At 31.0% G+C, this 17151-nt stretch overlaps 2 protein-coding genes and 1 non-coding gene across 4 annotated transcripts in view; all 3 read left to right on the top strand.

Moving 5' to 3' along the window:
- LOC110992935 (calmodulin-binding transcription activator 2) overlaps positions 1-17151 on the top strand; it is a 146685-nt gene that overhangs the window by 28771 nt on the left and 100763 nt on the right. For both annotated transcript variants that reach the window (XM_022258940.2, XM_045627916.1), the window contains exon 2: positions 5042-5197. The gene's annotated coding sequence lies outside the window, so the exon portion shown is untranslated. The remainder of the gene's footprint in view (positions 1-5041; positions 5198-17151) is intronic.
- Positions 14534-16993, top strand: LOC110992927 (UDP-xylose and UDP-N-acetylglucosamine transporter). The gene is made up of 2 exons (XM_022258928.2): positions 14534-14669; positions 15055-16993. The coding sequence occupies exon 2, from the start codon at positions 15062-15064 to the stop codon at positions 16070-16072; it is 1011 nt and encodes a 336-aa protein (XP_022114620.2). The 5' UTR covers positions 14534-14669; positions 15055-15061; the 3' UTR covers positions 16073-16993.
- Trnae-cuc lies at positions 14962-15033 on the top strand. The gene has a single exon. It is a non-coding gene; the product is annotated as a tRNA-Glu (tRNA).

The raw sequence follows: 17151 nt of genomic DNA, 5'->3' as shown, positions 1-17151 counted from the left end.
ACCACTACTCTACTCAAGTATTTTCGAACTAATTCGACTTAGGTTCCTTCAAGAAAAGACCGTACCAATTCTTGAAAGGCCGGCAGCGCCCTTACGAGCATTGTTGCAGTGCGAGTGTCCATGGGCGGCGGTGTCACTTAGCAACAGGTGAGCCTGAGCCTCCTGCCCGTCTGCCTCCTGTAAATTAAAAAAAAACACAAGAGGAAGGGTTATGGAATGACTTTCTAAAATATTTGTTGTAAACCTAAGCCAATAATAATATTTTAAATTACATTGTAATATAATATGATAGTATATTTGATATTGAAGTACATGAAAGTAGATTTTCTTTTGTATTCTCACATAAACCTAAAAATTTTTTTTAAAGACAATTAAATTCGCCTTTGGTGAATTCAATGTAAAAATTACCTATTTGGCAAGGTTTTCTTTAAATGTTTCGCACAGTTAGTATTTGTTTTAGTAAATTCTAATAACATTTTATATGATAGCGCAAATAAAAACAAGTTCCGAAGTAAAATTGGATGGTAATATTCAGCATTGTTGATTGTAAATTGCGTTTAAAAATACTTCATTATATATTTTCATTTCATCAAAAATTCGTTGTAAAAGAACTTTTATCCATTCCCATTGATAGCAATATAAAAAGTTCTAAAGGTTGCCAGTGTGAAAAATTACAACTGTTCCAATTGTCGGCAATTTAGGCTTTTCCGTTCAATCGTAATCCATTTCATTATCTGTGGCCTTCGATCGCTGACATCAAAGTAACAAAAGATGAGTGAAAGATCTCACCATTACGCAAATTGATTATGTGTTAGTGTTTCAATACACATTCATGGTAAATTATATTAATTTCTTACAATACTTTATGTATTTACGGATATTTGAGGCCTAGCCACCTAATCCATTAATAATATTATAAATTTTATTGCATGGATGTCGACTTGATTATTCTTTATATGCTCGTAGTATAGAAATATCATAGCATTTTTTCTCTAATGACTTATCCATATCAGTTCAGTGAAAAGGGCATAGTAAAAATACTTTTAATATTAAATAAAAGAAGCAATGGCAAAAAAATTTTTTTTCTAGTACATAGTTTCACGTGTTCAATATATTATCTGATCTTTATTCTATTACGCAAACACCTTACTATTTAGTTTTGTGACGTTACTCAACTTAAAACAGCGAATAAATAATCCGATACAAATAGAATAACGATTTTCCAATTAAGCGTTTGTAATGAAAACAATTTTCAGCGGTGGCCATTACGCGGTGTATCTCAATTATTTTGCCCTTCATGCGGAATGCTTGCCAAATCTACTTTCAGGACACACTTTGCCGAGCTTTGTTCATATTGTATTTAATTTTCATACTAAAATATCTATAAATATTTCCGAACATGTAAAATTTCATAGTATTTTTGTCCACAGAATAAACATTTACTTAATAAATTCTCTTTATTGAGAATTTCTTATTAAAAAAATATAAAAATATTCATATTATGAAAACGAGTGAGCCTCGTTTTACAATTTATTTTTATTTGAAGTAATTTAGGCGATAAAATATTTATAATTGAGAGTTTGTTTTAAAATGGATCTTTAATTAAATCAAATTGTTTAAATAAAATTTGTTGTAAGGTTCAGTCTTCCTGAGATTTTTTATTTTGTCCCTAAAGTTTAATTTTAAGAGAGTTAGGTTTTTGATTTAAGGGCTAGAAGCCAAGTTTATGAGTAACGTATTAATATACATCATCGCGTTAACGTAATATTTTGTTAAACGAAGATATTATCAACTTATATACCTGACATACATTCATGCTTATCATAATTTCAGCGATTTAAGTCACAGCCTATGTCCTGTATGTTCAGCGTTACCAGTCCCAGTTCAGTAATTTAATAGATTACACTTCGTAGCAGTCTCTCGACCGTAGCGCTACAAGGCCGCTACGAGCAGATTGTTACGTACACGTTGAAGCAATATGCTCAACATTGCTTCAATTTTTTTACCTTATTCGTTTTGTTTTGTCACGTAAAAATGATATAAATCTTACACTAAGTGTTTTATATTCACAATATCGTCAATATTCTGTTCAATATAATCTAAGTTGATGTCCCAATAAAACCATTACCGAAACAATATTTCCGCCAGAACATAACCCCAAATTGTGCCAACCGAAAGTCAATGACATTTCTCACGAAAATAGCCAATTTCCAGTCAGCTTCTGGCACTAAACTAACAATTCTCAATATCCAGTCATACAGGCCTTTCGAACGGTCTAACTAATACGGGGTTCGCACGTACGCCGCAACACGTACAGACAACAAAACATTGTTATCTAATATGCATTTTATTATCGTGCGGTAGGCGCGATGCCGCGTGGCGTGTACGGGTAGCGAATAGTTTCGGAATTTGCCTCTTTTTGAGTTGCTTTTAACTTGTAGGCAACTCGAATGAGCTTTTGATACTGCCACAATTGTCACATATGAAGCGACCCGAGCATATTTCGCCTCTTTTTGTTGTGAATGTCACTTATGGTATTTACAATGTATTGACTACTGGAGATCTCTGACTATATAATATGTATTTAATTATTAACAAACATCGTTATATATACCAATTAACTTGTAAATATTTCTGCTGCATATAATATTTGTCCTGCGAAGTTGTCCCAACACATTGTTGCGACGTACGTGGTAAAACTGAAACAAACTTGAGCAATTTTGATAACTATTGTTAATGCAAGTAATTCTGTATTCAGAATTGCAGCGATTCAGAGATTCCCGACAGAGCACGAGAGTAGCACATGTCACCAATGACCGTGTCATTTTATGAAAATGTAATGGCACTTTATAATATTATCAATAGGGGAAGTAACGAAACTGCTTAGCTTCGTATTTTGTTAGTAAAGTACTAACCAAACGAGCAAATTCAAGTTAAGTCATGAAGCCGTATACTTGATTGAAAATGTCACTCCTTAGTTAGAAATTATAATTATATTTTTATAACTTAACTAGCTACCCCAGCGAACTTTGTTTCTCCTTAATGCCTAGCCTACCTTTTTATTACATACCAACATAGAACATTTTGGTAGGCTACCCCAGAGGGTTTCCTTTGGTTTTACTCAGAGTTCAAATTATAAGTTCATAACTACCAATTAAAAAATAAGTTGTTGATTGTAGAGGTTAGATGTAAATTATGGGTTGTATGTATTTTTGTATATTGGATCATAAAAAAATAAAAATAGTAATTGCGGTGTGACCTTACGTGTTTTGGAATTCAGATTTACAAAAAGGATTACTGTTCCTTTGAAAGTTGACGCTAGAAGGCAAACTCAAACCTGAGTCGAATGCTAGCCACGCTTTTTCTCGCATATGTTAAATGCGTAATAATATATAATAATAAGGTCTAAGGATTTTTCCTACCAGACTAGGAAAATGTAATGAAATGAAAGACCTTTATTTTAGAGTTCCTCAAAATCTTCTTTAAAATTTTTTGATATTAAATTTTTTTATTGTCTCATTGATGTCCTAATTCCTCTCATTTTTATAGATATCATATTTCATATTTATCAAACTTTAAATATATAATTTTAAATAGATATAATTTTAGATAGATCTGAAAATACAAAATTCTTACCTCCTAGAGATTATGAAGCTACCAGATATTATTCTTCTTTGTTCTTACTTCTGGAACTCACTTTTAAGATATCATCTGGAACATGTCGAAATGTTAGAGGATTTATAGTAAATCTACTAATAGTTTTTCAACCATTATTAGGGCATAATATATTTCAGCACACACTTTTAAATTTATTTAAACGTAAAATTTTAGCATATTTCAGCGTTTTTTGATACGAGAGAAATCGGGTCAATTTCCAACTAAGCTATTTCAAATGGTGCCATTCAATCTGGCTTTCTGACTCGGTAACCTCAAAAGGGTTGTTTTAATGCGCTAAGTCAAACGTGGCGATAACGTGTATGCGTTCTCAAGTGGTGGATTGAAAGCCATGCTAGCTACCGGCTAACTGATTGTGAATTCGTGTAAAAGTAGGTATGCTGGTATAAATCTATAAAGGATTTTATATCCGGGTCAATTGACTTGATTAGATTTTAACTTGGTTGGTTTGGTATGTTTTTAGCTCTCTAAAACAACATGTTTTCTGGGACGTTGCCGAGATAAAGAAATTATATATACAATTTCTGTTCAAGAGTTACAACAAAGTAGTACATATGTATTCTTTAGCTTGGATTATATAATCCATATAGTTACATTAATATGTAAGGAAGAACTAACAAAATATACACACTATGTTTAATCTTTAAAGTTTGATAAATGCATGCTTTATCCATAATAAATAATTTATATTCCTTTTTATATAAAAGGTTACTATAAATATATGGTGAAAGAGAGAGACAAACGAGATAATATACAAAGATATAGGTTCTTTAAGAAACAAGTTAAATTCGAAATTACTAAAGGCTCAAAGACGATTGAAGCTGAATGCTTGAAGACAGATTTGTTGCGACAAATAGACGGAATTTAAAATGCAATTACTGTACGTTCTCAAGTAGATTTTAATATACACTGTCTGAGATCTCCTGGGATTCTATTCATAAAATTAAAACGTACATAGGTGACTGCATAAAAAGTTCACAATATACTTTTAATATCTCTGTGTTAAAAGAAACCTATTTTATTTAACGCAAGCTATTTTTAAAAGACATAAATGACTTCCTTATGTTACGTACTTACTTCGTTAGCTAAATTTTCTATTTTGCAATTTGCAAAAGTTTAATAAGTCAGCTTAGCAGAAATTCCTTAGAATAAGGCTAAAGTTACTGTTGGATCAGTCATCCCAAAATCAGCTTTACGAGATCTTCATACAATTGAAATAAATTCAACATAGTAATGGATTTTATTCAAATAAAAAAAAAATATATTAACTTCTACTTTTAGTCTATTTGCGAAATAATAAAAAAAAAATGGAAAATTATGTTGAGTAGCCAGCCTAAGCCAGTCTTGAACATTATTTATTTTTCAGATCGTGTCCCTTACTGGTTAAAAGTAATGTGGTGCCTGGGGTAAACACAAGTATTACATCCCTCATCCACGGTGGCGGGGTATACGCGCCATGCTGTGTACGCGGGCGGCGCGAGCACCTACCATGCGCGCTCGCCCGCTGTACCTCTCAATGCGAGTAAGTACTATTAAAATATTTTTCATACCTACTATTTTTTTTTTTGGCTTTAATTTGTGCCAACTGGGCAATACTTACTATTGAATTAAGACAGATGAAGTACATAGGTACCAGTGTTATATTGTTCTAAAGAGAACCCTAAATTGTAGTTAATACTACAAAACGTTTCTATAGAAAGAGGACTAGACGGTCGGACGCATGTCAAACAAAAAAATAAAAAATGGAGATGTAATACAATCTAAATTTACCATAATACAATTATCGGTTTTATAATGAACAGAAGTTGTAAACAAATATAAATAGCTATATTATTTGCCGATAATGTTGTTATGGGACTAATTAACTCGTCCATTAATTACCAAATAACTTGTTATAGCAATAATCATAATAGACAATTGACCGTTCGAAGCTTTGTTCTAATGTATTGGCTAATGTTGTGTAGCGACAGCAAATATGATCATTATAAATTTTGTAACTCATATAATATAAGAGTTGAGATTTTTGTCGCTTAACTAATTTTGAAATTTTTTAGTGTCTATAAAAAGACAACACCCACAACGACATCGACATTTAATTTTTGTACGAATTTGTTTTAGTATTATAATATAATTTATTAGAATGGAGATTTGTTAGTAGTTTTAATTAGTAAGTAATTTTAATTAAATTTATTGCATTAGTTACTATGCAGGATGGACTAAAAGGTGACTTATGATTATGTTGGCGGTACATATTGTGGACTAATCTGTCAGTTCACACGTCACTTCTATGAAAGTGAATGACCCATATAGCGTTTGATTTGAAATGCCATAAATAGAATATTAATGTTTCATCCACCCTTGATTTATTGTTTTGCGCGAAGGCGATGTTTGCTCGCTGAATCAATTTCAGTGGTTTTGTTGTATGAATGACTATCAGTTATTTCATCTCGTGTGCATGTGTGTCTTTAGGTTTATATAAATAATAGTCTGTATAATAAGGATAGTATTAAGTTTATGTTATTGTATTTAATATAAGTACACTACCTCCGACGATTTCTCCTCCAAATTCTTCCATTTGTCTCTCATGTTCGCAACCGGATATTTATAGGAAACAATGTAAAACTTACAATTAATCAAATTCAATTAAAATATTTATAAAAACATCTAGTTATATTCTTAAAACATTTTGCATTGTCTCACCTACGTTGCGGTGCAGAAAAAACTACATAGCTCAGTTTTTACTACGATATTGGTACCAATAGAGTTCTATTGGTCGCCATTAATCTAACCAAGACCTACAGAGACTCTAGTATGCAATATTACATTCCCTTAACACTATTGCACACTTGAACAGACGTTAAATTGTACGGAATATTCCGAATTCTCTGAATAATCGTTCATGGCATACGATATTTATTGTTGCGTTTTGGGTGTAATTACAGATCTAAGATAGTGTTAGTTTTGATCGATTTCTATAGTTGTTTCTGATAGATCCGAAAGTTACGAACAAGTTTGCCCGTTGGAAACGGGAAAACAAATATTAACCCTAGCAAAACATGTCTATATCACTTAAAATACGACTTAACCAAGTTTTAAAGATTAAAATTAAATTATTTATTTACACTTATACATACATACACATGAAGAACAGAATTTTTCGCACTTAGGTTAACTATAAGGTTCCTACTTACAACTATAAGGTTATGATTTAAATTAAATAATAAACTAATAAATCACCTTTTCATACAAACTCTTTCATATCGTAATCAATTTCTTCTAATTTAATAAATTAGTTTGTAGAAAAGTAATTTTAATCAAGTTTATTAGTTCGTGGTCCCGTTTAGCATGTATTTGCATATTCCGAAATTTTCCTAACCCAATATAAACTTATTACACTATACAGTAATTAATTTTCCTATACAAGGGAATATGTCAGGTGTATCTTTGGAAGGTAATATTATAATGCGGGTTCTATACTACCGTTATTGTTATGAGTCGTTTATCTAAATTGACGGCTGGGAAACTATAGCAATAGTTTTTTGAAGTCCTTCAACCCCCAATTGTTGTTTTTTCTTTTAAGGTATGTTAGTACGTACCATAATACCATCATATCTATGAACGCCAAATTCTTGTTCCGCTGGGAATCATACCCAGATCCTTCAGTTATACTCTATTCAATTTAACAACAAAGCCTGCTTAAAACTGAACCGAGTTTAATTTTAATCATTTCAATAAATTTTCAAGGTACGTTAAATTTTATAAAGATTTGAGTGCACGTTTACTAACGATTGTGTAAAAAAATCAAGATACTTTTTAATCAATAAAAGTAATGAATTATGTATATACAATTTAGTTTTTACTCGTTGGCAAAAAACACGAATGAACATAGACTACCAATAGTAATTTAAGAGAATTCCATAATACTTATGTTTAACTTAACAAGTAACCCCTGTTTATTTTTTCAGCTGAAATCAACATCATCTTGATTTCCTTGTTTTCTTTGTTGGAAATGGAATTCAACTCTAACGTGTTGGAAGACCGTTCAATATTGATTGATATCTCGTTCTTCTCGAATCGAAAATATTCAAATAATATTATTCTTGTCTTTTCTTGCAAGGCACGTTTCGATTCGTTATTGTTTCAATAGAAATTGGACTTTAATACAATACTGTTTAAGTGCAAATTGAATTGCCTTGGAATACACAGTTTATTGACCTATTGTTGAGATGATAGATTGAGTTGCTATACTTTTAGGTACCAGTTTGTATGTTTATAAGCAACGAAAATCTGAAGGGACGTAACTTCAATAGCGGATTCAATTCAGAGTCTTATTTATCTAAAGATGTGGACTCCCGCGATATATATTCGCTAAAATCGGGGCTAAAAACGTAATTAATATTAAAATATTGTACATATTATATATACAATATTGAAATGTTAACTACAGCAGTTAAAACAAACATAATCGTTATATTGAAGTAAGTTTTGCCTTCACATTATTATTACATACTTTTACATTTACATTATTACATATATTTTAACTTTTTAATTATCTTTTTTGTTTAATTTTGTTTGCGTATAATAAAAGGAGATATGTGTACATTTTGATATCGGCGAAGGTTATAGGACCGTTTTTATAAAAAAGGGATGTTGTGATTCAAACCCCGCTTAATAAATTACTGCATTTAACACTCGCACGTTAAGAAACCGGCATTAGACCCGACCTCAATGGCGTATGGCAGACATAGAGGGTTGATCACTTACTTGTCTTTATATCAATATAAAAATATCAATATACAGATATCTAAGACCAAGGGTTTTAGCGTGACTGGTGTTTTTAAAAGGCAATATTTAAAATTACACCAGAGACACGTACATATCTATTAGAGCGACTAAGTGTTATTTTCACATTTCTCTTTAACTTTATGTTTCAAGAAAAGTAATGGCCTTGACCCTATTGCAAAGGATTTTTTTCTGCAACTAATTACTTATCTACATGGAAACCGCGCATTTTATGTGAACTTTGATGATCAATTTTGTGTTTGTATAATAATTAAGACTTTATAGTTATTTTATAAAGAGGAACTATTTGTATTTTTGGACCATTTTTGAACATGAACATTGATAATTATTAGATAGTTTATTTTGTCGTTCAGCTTGCATTTATTAAAACAAAAATAGAATTTATTTTTCTTGTTTATCCGGTATAAAGAAACTCAATAAAGGTATGAAAAAATAGAAATGTTTAGAATGTTTAGAAATCTAAAACCTAATAGAAATGTAAATTTCATGAAATGTTCGACTTTTACATTACGGAAGGCACAAATCTTTGCTACAAATCAGTTAACCTTAAATAAAATTATTATGAAGGCGTTTCAAGTATTTAAATTCACTCGCAATATTTCCCTCAATAGGGTTAACACGTCCAAAAGGTCGTTAGTCCCGTGCACCGGGCCGGAATAATTGAATTACACACGGCTATACCGCCGGTGTGACGGTTATGTAACGATGCAAGCCAATCCCACCCTTATGTGTAAAAAGTGAAAATAATACTTTCCCATTAACTTATCTCTACAGTCAGCAACGTCAGTTCCATTTATAGTCGATTTGATTAAGTTGTGATTTCTGTAGCATTTTTAGTACTCTGAGGTTTATACAATAATATACTTGTCTACTGCAACATTTTAATATTAATAATAAATTTTAATCTTGCTCCCTTAGTGCTATTAATAGTATTATAAGTGTACAATTCCTGCCACTATATTGAATTAAAATCAATGTTCAATGTTTAAATATTATTAATTGAAATAAGTTTTAATACGATTGGAAAGTTTATTTGCGGAAAAGGAGTGATGTGGCAATACTCAAATGTTGCATAATGAATTACCTTGCAACATTAGGTGTTGGAAACTGTCTAGATTGAGATCAAACTTAGTTCTGTCTAAAAGCGCCCGTAATTAATATTCGCTAAGTAATTGTGGGGTAAACTGACTAATTAACTATGTTCCAATTATGATAAGTTATTAGTTTAACTGTAGTGTATAACACCCACATTATGGCTGTCATTACTATGAGGCACATAGAAGAATTCAAACTCACGATAATAAGGTAATTAACATCTGAAAAAGAAATTTGATTTCATTTCTTTATTATATATAACGCATACCATACAAAACAAGTGTTACTTCCTTTTAGAAATAAATGATATAAAACTTAATTAAACATTAAACAGACTTTATAAGTAAGAAGAGATATCTTAAACTTATTGATATATTTGGATGGTTGGATAGACCATTTACTGACGATCGCTTTAAGCTAAATTACACCATGCACTAGTTAATACATTAATAGCATTAGTATATAAGTACGGTAAATGGTTAACAGTAATATGAAGCAAAACTTCCTAAATTGATTAAAATTTTAAGTAATAATGACACTTTTCCCCTAATATACGTTATAGATTTATTTTTTTCAACAATTGCCTTATTCTTAACATTGTCTTTATAAATATTATATTTAAATTAAAGCATAAAATGCACCAAGAATTTCAACACGAAATCACAGGCGTCGTTCATTTGTAACACCCTTGCAGTGTTGCAAATGATATATGTCTGCACGGTAACATACATAATATTATGCTAAGCGACACTGATATCAACTGGACATGAACGTTTCTATATTTAAATTATTTTAAAATATATTAATTATAACACTGCTCTGTAATGATTTCAAGGGGTATGCGTATTTAGTGGAGAGTATTTAGAACAAAACTTTGGACAACATTTATAAATAACTTTACTGTTCTTATTATTAAGACACTTGCATGAAATTTTGTAAGACTGATTGTGCGATTATATAATTAATAAATAAAATACGTTTATTATGGGACATAAGATAGAAGGTATCACTTTTTCCACATCATTAAATTTGAACCTGTAGGCATCCCTACTCATCGGCAAAGACGCAAAAAACTATCGGTACTCTTTTAAGTATTTATTATGAATGTTCAATGGTCAATTAATTATTATTTAGTTAAAGATTATAAACGAGTCACGTGACACTAAACATCTTTTGAATTCTTCTTGTAAATTTCTTTGCTGACTCATAATACTATCTTGGAGTTTACTTTCGGAGACCGTTTATGAACGAATTATACATCGTTTATTAGTTTAATTTTTTTAAAGAATAGTAAGCAGAAGTATATATTATGTCGAAGGAAGAGTGGTTGAAGAAATTAATGATTTACCCAGTAAAGTGTAGAGACAGTGAGAAAGTGCAGAGACTTTTTTACCACGTAAATATCGAGGTTTTCTAACTACACACAGGGTTAGTACGAAGATTTTCGGTTGAATTAGCTGACTCAACGAACTTCGTACCGCCTAAGAATGAGTATCGTATTCCAGATTAGCTGAATTAAGTTAATGAATTAGATTACTAAGTAATACAATGAATACCGAATAATAAAATAATTAAGTTAACTGCTGTATTATTTTGAGATAAGAGTATGCCGAGAATTCGCGCTTTTGATGTATATAATACATTTGTTACATGGCAAGGACAGTAATTCAGCAGTACTTCAGTACCTTAGCTTCAATGTACCTGATGGTTAAATCAGAAAGCGACATCGTCCGCCATTACTAGAAGTGCCCACAGCTAGGATTTACCTTCTGAAAAGGGCACATATGATTCCATGGTTGGTGATGGACGGTGGATAAAATTTAGTTAATGAAATACATTTTCCTAATTAATTTCATATGTTTGTTTTTTTTATTTCGTATGTAAATTTAATTCACTTATTGTACACTCTTATTCATTAGAGTGACCTGTTAGGGCAGGAGTATTTTTTATAAATAAATAAAAAAGATATTAATTTCCGATCGCATAAGTATTTGACAACCAATATGTATGTGTGAATCCTTTTTTATTATCTTTTTTTTCAATCTTAAATATGCCTTTATCCTTTATTGTATGTATGATGTATCTTGTCGATTCGACACCTTTATTTAAAGACATTTATAAATTGACGGTAGTATCGACGAACATTAAATGTTTGACCCATAAAAATTTTGAATAATATCATAAAAACATTTATTATTTTTTAAATTTTCCAATGTTTTGTTATTCGTTACAAATACAAATACAACAATACCAAGACCATGAAAGCCGAGTGTTTGTCTGTTCTCGACTTGTAAATGTTCGACCAAACCCGACTTTGTTTTGTGAATTAAGATAGAAGAGAGTTGTAGAACATATAATTTGTATGTTATTAGAATTATTGAATTTATAAGAAGCCATATTTCATATTTCCAGAGGAGAATAGATTGTAAATGTTTTAATACGGATGAAAATTTTGTTAAAAATTTTCAGCAACTTCAAAATTGTATAGTGACCACTGGATTAGAAAATGTATTTTGTCAAAGAGCTATAAGTAAATATTGTTATAAAGTAATACTTATATAGCCTTATATATTTTTACAACAATTAAATTTTCTCGTTGTCTCAATGTGTACGTACTTTAACTATAATCGGTTTCGTTAAGCCATTACAAAAATGTAACATTGCGTTTTTATTTTTAATTTATAATTGCGATTTAATTTGCGCCTAACCAATAAATGTGAGCAATTGTTTATTTTGAACGATACTTATAAAGTTTCCAATGAGATTAGAATTACTGAATGAAGCTGGAACCGAGAAGAAGTACTGACGTTGCTTAAATATTAAAAATAAATAGATCTTTTGAACAAATAAAATACTTAAAAGCGGTTACAATATTTCTGTTAAAATTTTTATTCGTGATACCTTATCGTGAGATAACTAAAATCACCCTTACTTCTAAAAGGAGTTTTCTAAGTGTTCTTAGACATGTCAGTTGTTTGTACCTATTGTCTAAGGTGTTAACAAAATAGGTATCTATAATTTTCGTTCTCCTACATTATTTTATGACGCAAAACGTTGTCTGTTCACTATTTGTAACATTTCCAGAGCCTATACATAAAGCAAGATCTTTCTGTTATAACATTCAATTTTCTCTTTAAGTTTAGATACAATGTACTTTGAAACTACAAATACCTAGAGATATACCGTCAATTAAAATGTGTTGTAGTCTTGTTCTTATTAGTTAAAATGAGCCTTTTTAACTCTACGTTTTAGAATCTTCCTGTTTTGGATATACCTTACTACTTAATTTTAGATTTAATTAAAATATCTTTAAAAGCTACAAAGGTTGAGCGTTTAATTTTAGATAGATTAGACATGATTGATGGGTTGAACCACGTGCTTGTGATGCGTTCCTGCGCCTAACACTCTAGACATTATTTTGCTTTAAAATTATTATTTTTGGACGTTGAGAAAACAATCGAGAACCTTTCAAGCATTCTAAATTAATTGGTTCTAGTTCTTTGTAGTTGTATGTTTCATTCTTATTCATTAAGTCCATTTTTGAACTTAATGTTATTCAATTCTGTATTCTTAATGTTTTTGATGTTGGGAAGAGAGATGGAGATGTAAACCATCATGCTAGATTACATACATGCTAGTTCGTATTTATGCTGCCTGCCTTATAAACCCAGTTTATAACTTGTAAATGTTTTAAAACATTTTTTATCAAGGCTACGCACGTCTAGCCGAAAAGATAAAATAAAAATTAACCGGAAATTCTAAAAACAAATTGTGCTTAAGGATCCCACTAACTTTAGCTATAATGGGCCCATTTCTGAAGTCGGGCCAGGCAACTTATTGTTATGATAATAAAACCTCTATAAATCTACGTTTATCGGTTGTACCGCCCCTTAATATCAGATACGTTCTCTATGCAATAATATATTGACTATTTTTACCCTGTATTTAAGTACAAAATAAGGTATTAGGTGACATTGAGAAAAGTTTTGAAGATCCCTCGATCCACATTTCCCAATGAGCTTTAATTTTTTCCAATAATTGCAACAGAAAAAGACAGTGGCGCCCTGGAGACTTCAGCATGCTACCATTTCTTTTGTGATATTTGTTAATAAGTTAAGTAGTCGATCCTTCCGTCTTAACACATGCCGTTTACTTTTGGATCTAAGCATGCCGGTTTCCCCATGACGTTTTCCTTCAGGCTCATTGCGCACATAGACAGAAAAGTACATAAGTGTACAATGTACATCTGTAATTCGAACGCATGCTCGAGCCACTTGGCGAACTGCTCTAAATTGCATATTAAGATAAATTTCAAGTAATATAAATCGTATTTTATTTATATAGATACCTGTACTATCTATTTTAACTACTGAGGAACCACAGTTATATAAGTATGTATAAATAAAATTTGTATAGACTATAAATAAATAATTTTCTATTAATTTATTTTGATGATCTTTCTTTGTATGGTTTGAGACCTGGATCTTTGTACTAAATTGAACAACAGCAATGGTAAAAATCACAACTGGGTCATTATACCGGGTTATTATTTTTAGTTTTTAATTTGAAGATTGAAGTCAGTGGAACAGTTTGCCGAGCAAACACTCATTAGGTGTGACATACTGTGGAAGAATGAAAGCTTACATTCAGCAATACAATAGATGCAATTTAAATTACGACATTCTTTCCAGCTTTTCAAGATAGAAGCGCTGTTCGTCAGAAAGAAAGTAATAACAACGCGGGCGTCATTTATTAATATTATACAAATCTTAATTTACATAAACAAATATACTCAAATTGTTTCTTAGAATAACACAGTTTAAGCAATATTATCAATGTACGTGACTTCACCTTGGAATCTAATAAATTTGTAAAAGCGCCATCTAGAAGTGAACAAAATAGTAAAAGACGAGTTATTATCTACGCATGCGTGTTATCGTTCGAGGCCAGGGCCGCCGGCTCGGCCAATCAAGAAACGTTTTACCTCATGCAGCGACTTTGGTCTGTCGCTGTCAAACGTGTACCGCTTGTCAGAATGTGTTTAGTTCCGTAATTCCCGTGTTTATTTTTTGTGTTTGAGACAGAGTGCTAAAATTGTAAGTATTTTATTACCATTACGTATTAAACGCTTTTACAACTTGCTATATTATGGCTTTTGACACGATTAATTATTATTCAGTACTTATTAGAGTAGCTGTTGCTAACCGTAAAATTTACATGGATCAATGTGATGTTTCGTAACAATTTTATAAGATATTTTCATTTTATTAATATAAATAAAGTTATAACATATATAACTATGAGTTAATTATTATATTATTTTTAAGAATGCTTCGTTTTCATTTTAACTTCATGTTATAAACTTTATATTTAACCATTTCCATATCATCCGATATGGTCTAGTGGCTAGGATACCTGGCTCTCACCCAGGAGGCTCGGGTTCGATTCCCGGTATCGGAATAACTTTTTTTATTTTTTCAGAATCACAATGAAGCTGAAAGCTGCATTAGCCATTTGTATGGTGTTTGTGGGATGTTGTTCCAATGTTGTGTTTTTGGAATTGGTCGTTAAGGAAGACCCAGGCGCGGGAAATCTGGCAACATTCCTACAATTCTTATTTATAGCTTCTATTGGTTTCTGTACCGTCGGAAAATTCGGTACAGCTAAACGAAATATACCATTCAAACAATACTTGCTATTAGTAGGATTCTTCTGGACAAGCAGTGTTGCCAACAATTACGCGTTTGATTTTAACATATCTATGCCACTACATATGATATTCCGAGCCGGTTCCCTGATGGCAAATATGGCTATGGGCGTCTGGATCTTGAAGAAACGCTACCCAGTATTAAAATACTTAGCTATATTCATGATATCCGCTGGTATTGCCATATGCACAATACAATCGAGCGGAGATGTAAAAGCACCTAGAGAAACGCACGAAGACGCTGCCGAAGAGGAGAAATTAAAATTCATTGATTGGCTCTGGTGGTGTTTGGGAATAGGAATTTTGACCTTCGCTCTATTCGTATCAGCAAGAATGGGTATCTTCCAAGAATCCCTGTATTCCAAATTCGGCAAACATCCGTGGGAGGCGTTATACTACACGCATTTACTGCCATTGGTATTTTGGCTACCGACAGCTACTAATTTGACTAACCATGTCAGCATAGCATTAGATACACCAGTTGTGGATTTCCTTGGATTTACTCTACCGCGCCAAGTCCTGTGGCTAATTTTGTATGTGCTAACACAAGGTCTGTGTATAAGCGCCGTGTATGTATTGACAACGGAATGTGCATCCCTAGTTGTGACTTTGACGGTTACACTACGAAAGTTCGTATCACTTATATTTTCTATTCTGTATTTCAAAAATCCCTTCACATTGGGACATTGGCTCGGTACTTTACTAGTCTTTATTGGGACTATGATATTTACAGAGTTATTACAGAAATCAATCGCTTTGTTTATACCTAAGGGGAAGAAGAAAGTGCAGTAAATTAGAAAGAAAACGCAAATACAATAGTTAAGTTTATATTTTATAAATAAATAAATAAATAATGAATAAGTGGTTTATATGAAGAAAATCTGTTGTATAGTTGTGTAAGTGGTAAGGCATAAAAACTGCTGTATCATTAATTACGTGATAGGTAGATTTTATAGTGAACGATGACTATGTATAATAAACCTAAGTTCAAACAAACATTATATAAGAGTTTTCAATGATATTTCAAATAGTTTAAATATTTTACTAACAGTCGCTTGTATAAGGTATATTGGTAAAACATTTTCTATTGTAGTAAAATATCTGTATTTATTTTCTTATAAGGTAGTAAAAATATAAAGCTATAATTTACTAAAGATAATAATTTAATAATTATTAGATAAAAGACAATTATTTCACCTTGAGCGTTAAATGCAAGTTAAAATGTGACGAGTAACGATTAATTTATAGCGTAGTAATTACAAGCATTTTTTAATGTCAAGTGGCTATATTTATTGATTAGATTTGTGAAGACATCTTTACAGTAAGCGATAAAATTGTATGGTATAAACTAGTAGAAAATTATGTAAGTCGTAGATCCTACTTATTTCGATGTTTCGGTATATTTATTTATAAGAGAAGCTATTATTGTATTGATGAAGTGAAATATTTAAATCTATTGGCCTTTATATTTCGGAGAGACTGCTTTATCTACTTATTTAATATTATGTTTATATCAGACTTTTTAATTGTTTACGTTCTATTTTATCAGCTTTGTTAAGGCTGGCGATATAGAAATAGTAATCGTGTTGGCTTTAATTTTTTCAGTTATTTGATACTTTATACTAGTTGAAATGAAGCTGATAAATCTGTACAATTCCATTTATAAGAGTCAATAAGTATGAAATAAAATGAACAATAAATTTTTAACAAATACTTGAAGTTTGTTTTATGTATATTAATTACCATTTCCATTTCTACTTTTCTAATCTAGATCCCTGACATAAGTCAAACGCATCTAATTAATATAATTTCATTCTATAAATAGCATTCTGCTTAAATTAGGTTCAAAAAGTCATTTAAATATTCAATTG

The sequence above is a fragment of the Pieris rapae genome, chromosome 4, assembly GCF_905147795.1.
Source record: "Pieris rapae chromosome 4, ilPieRapa1.1, whole genome shotgun sequence".
NCBI lineage: Eukaryota > Metazoa > Arthropoda > Insecta > Lepidoptera > Pieridae > Pieris > Pieris rapae.
The sequence above is the reverse complement of the archived record's forward strand: the minus strand, read 5'-3'. Positions and strand labels throughout refer to the sequence as shown.

What these genes read in the sequence shown, in the direction of transcription:
- LOC110992927 (XM_022258928.2), top strand. Translation starts at nt 15,062, where the DNA reads ATGAAGCTGAAAGCTGCATTAGCCATTTGTATGGTGTTTGTGGGATGT.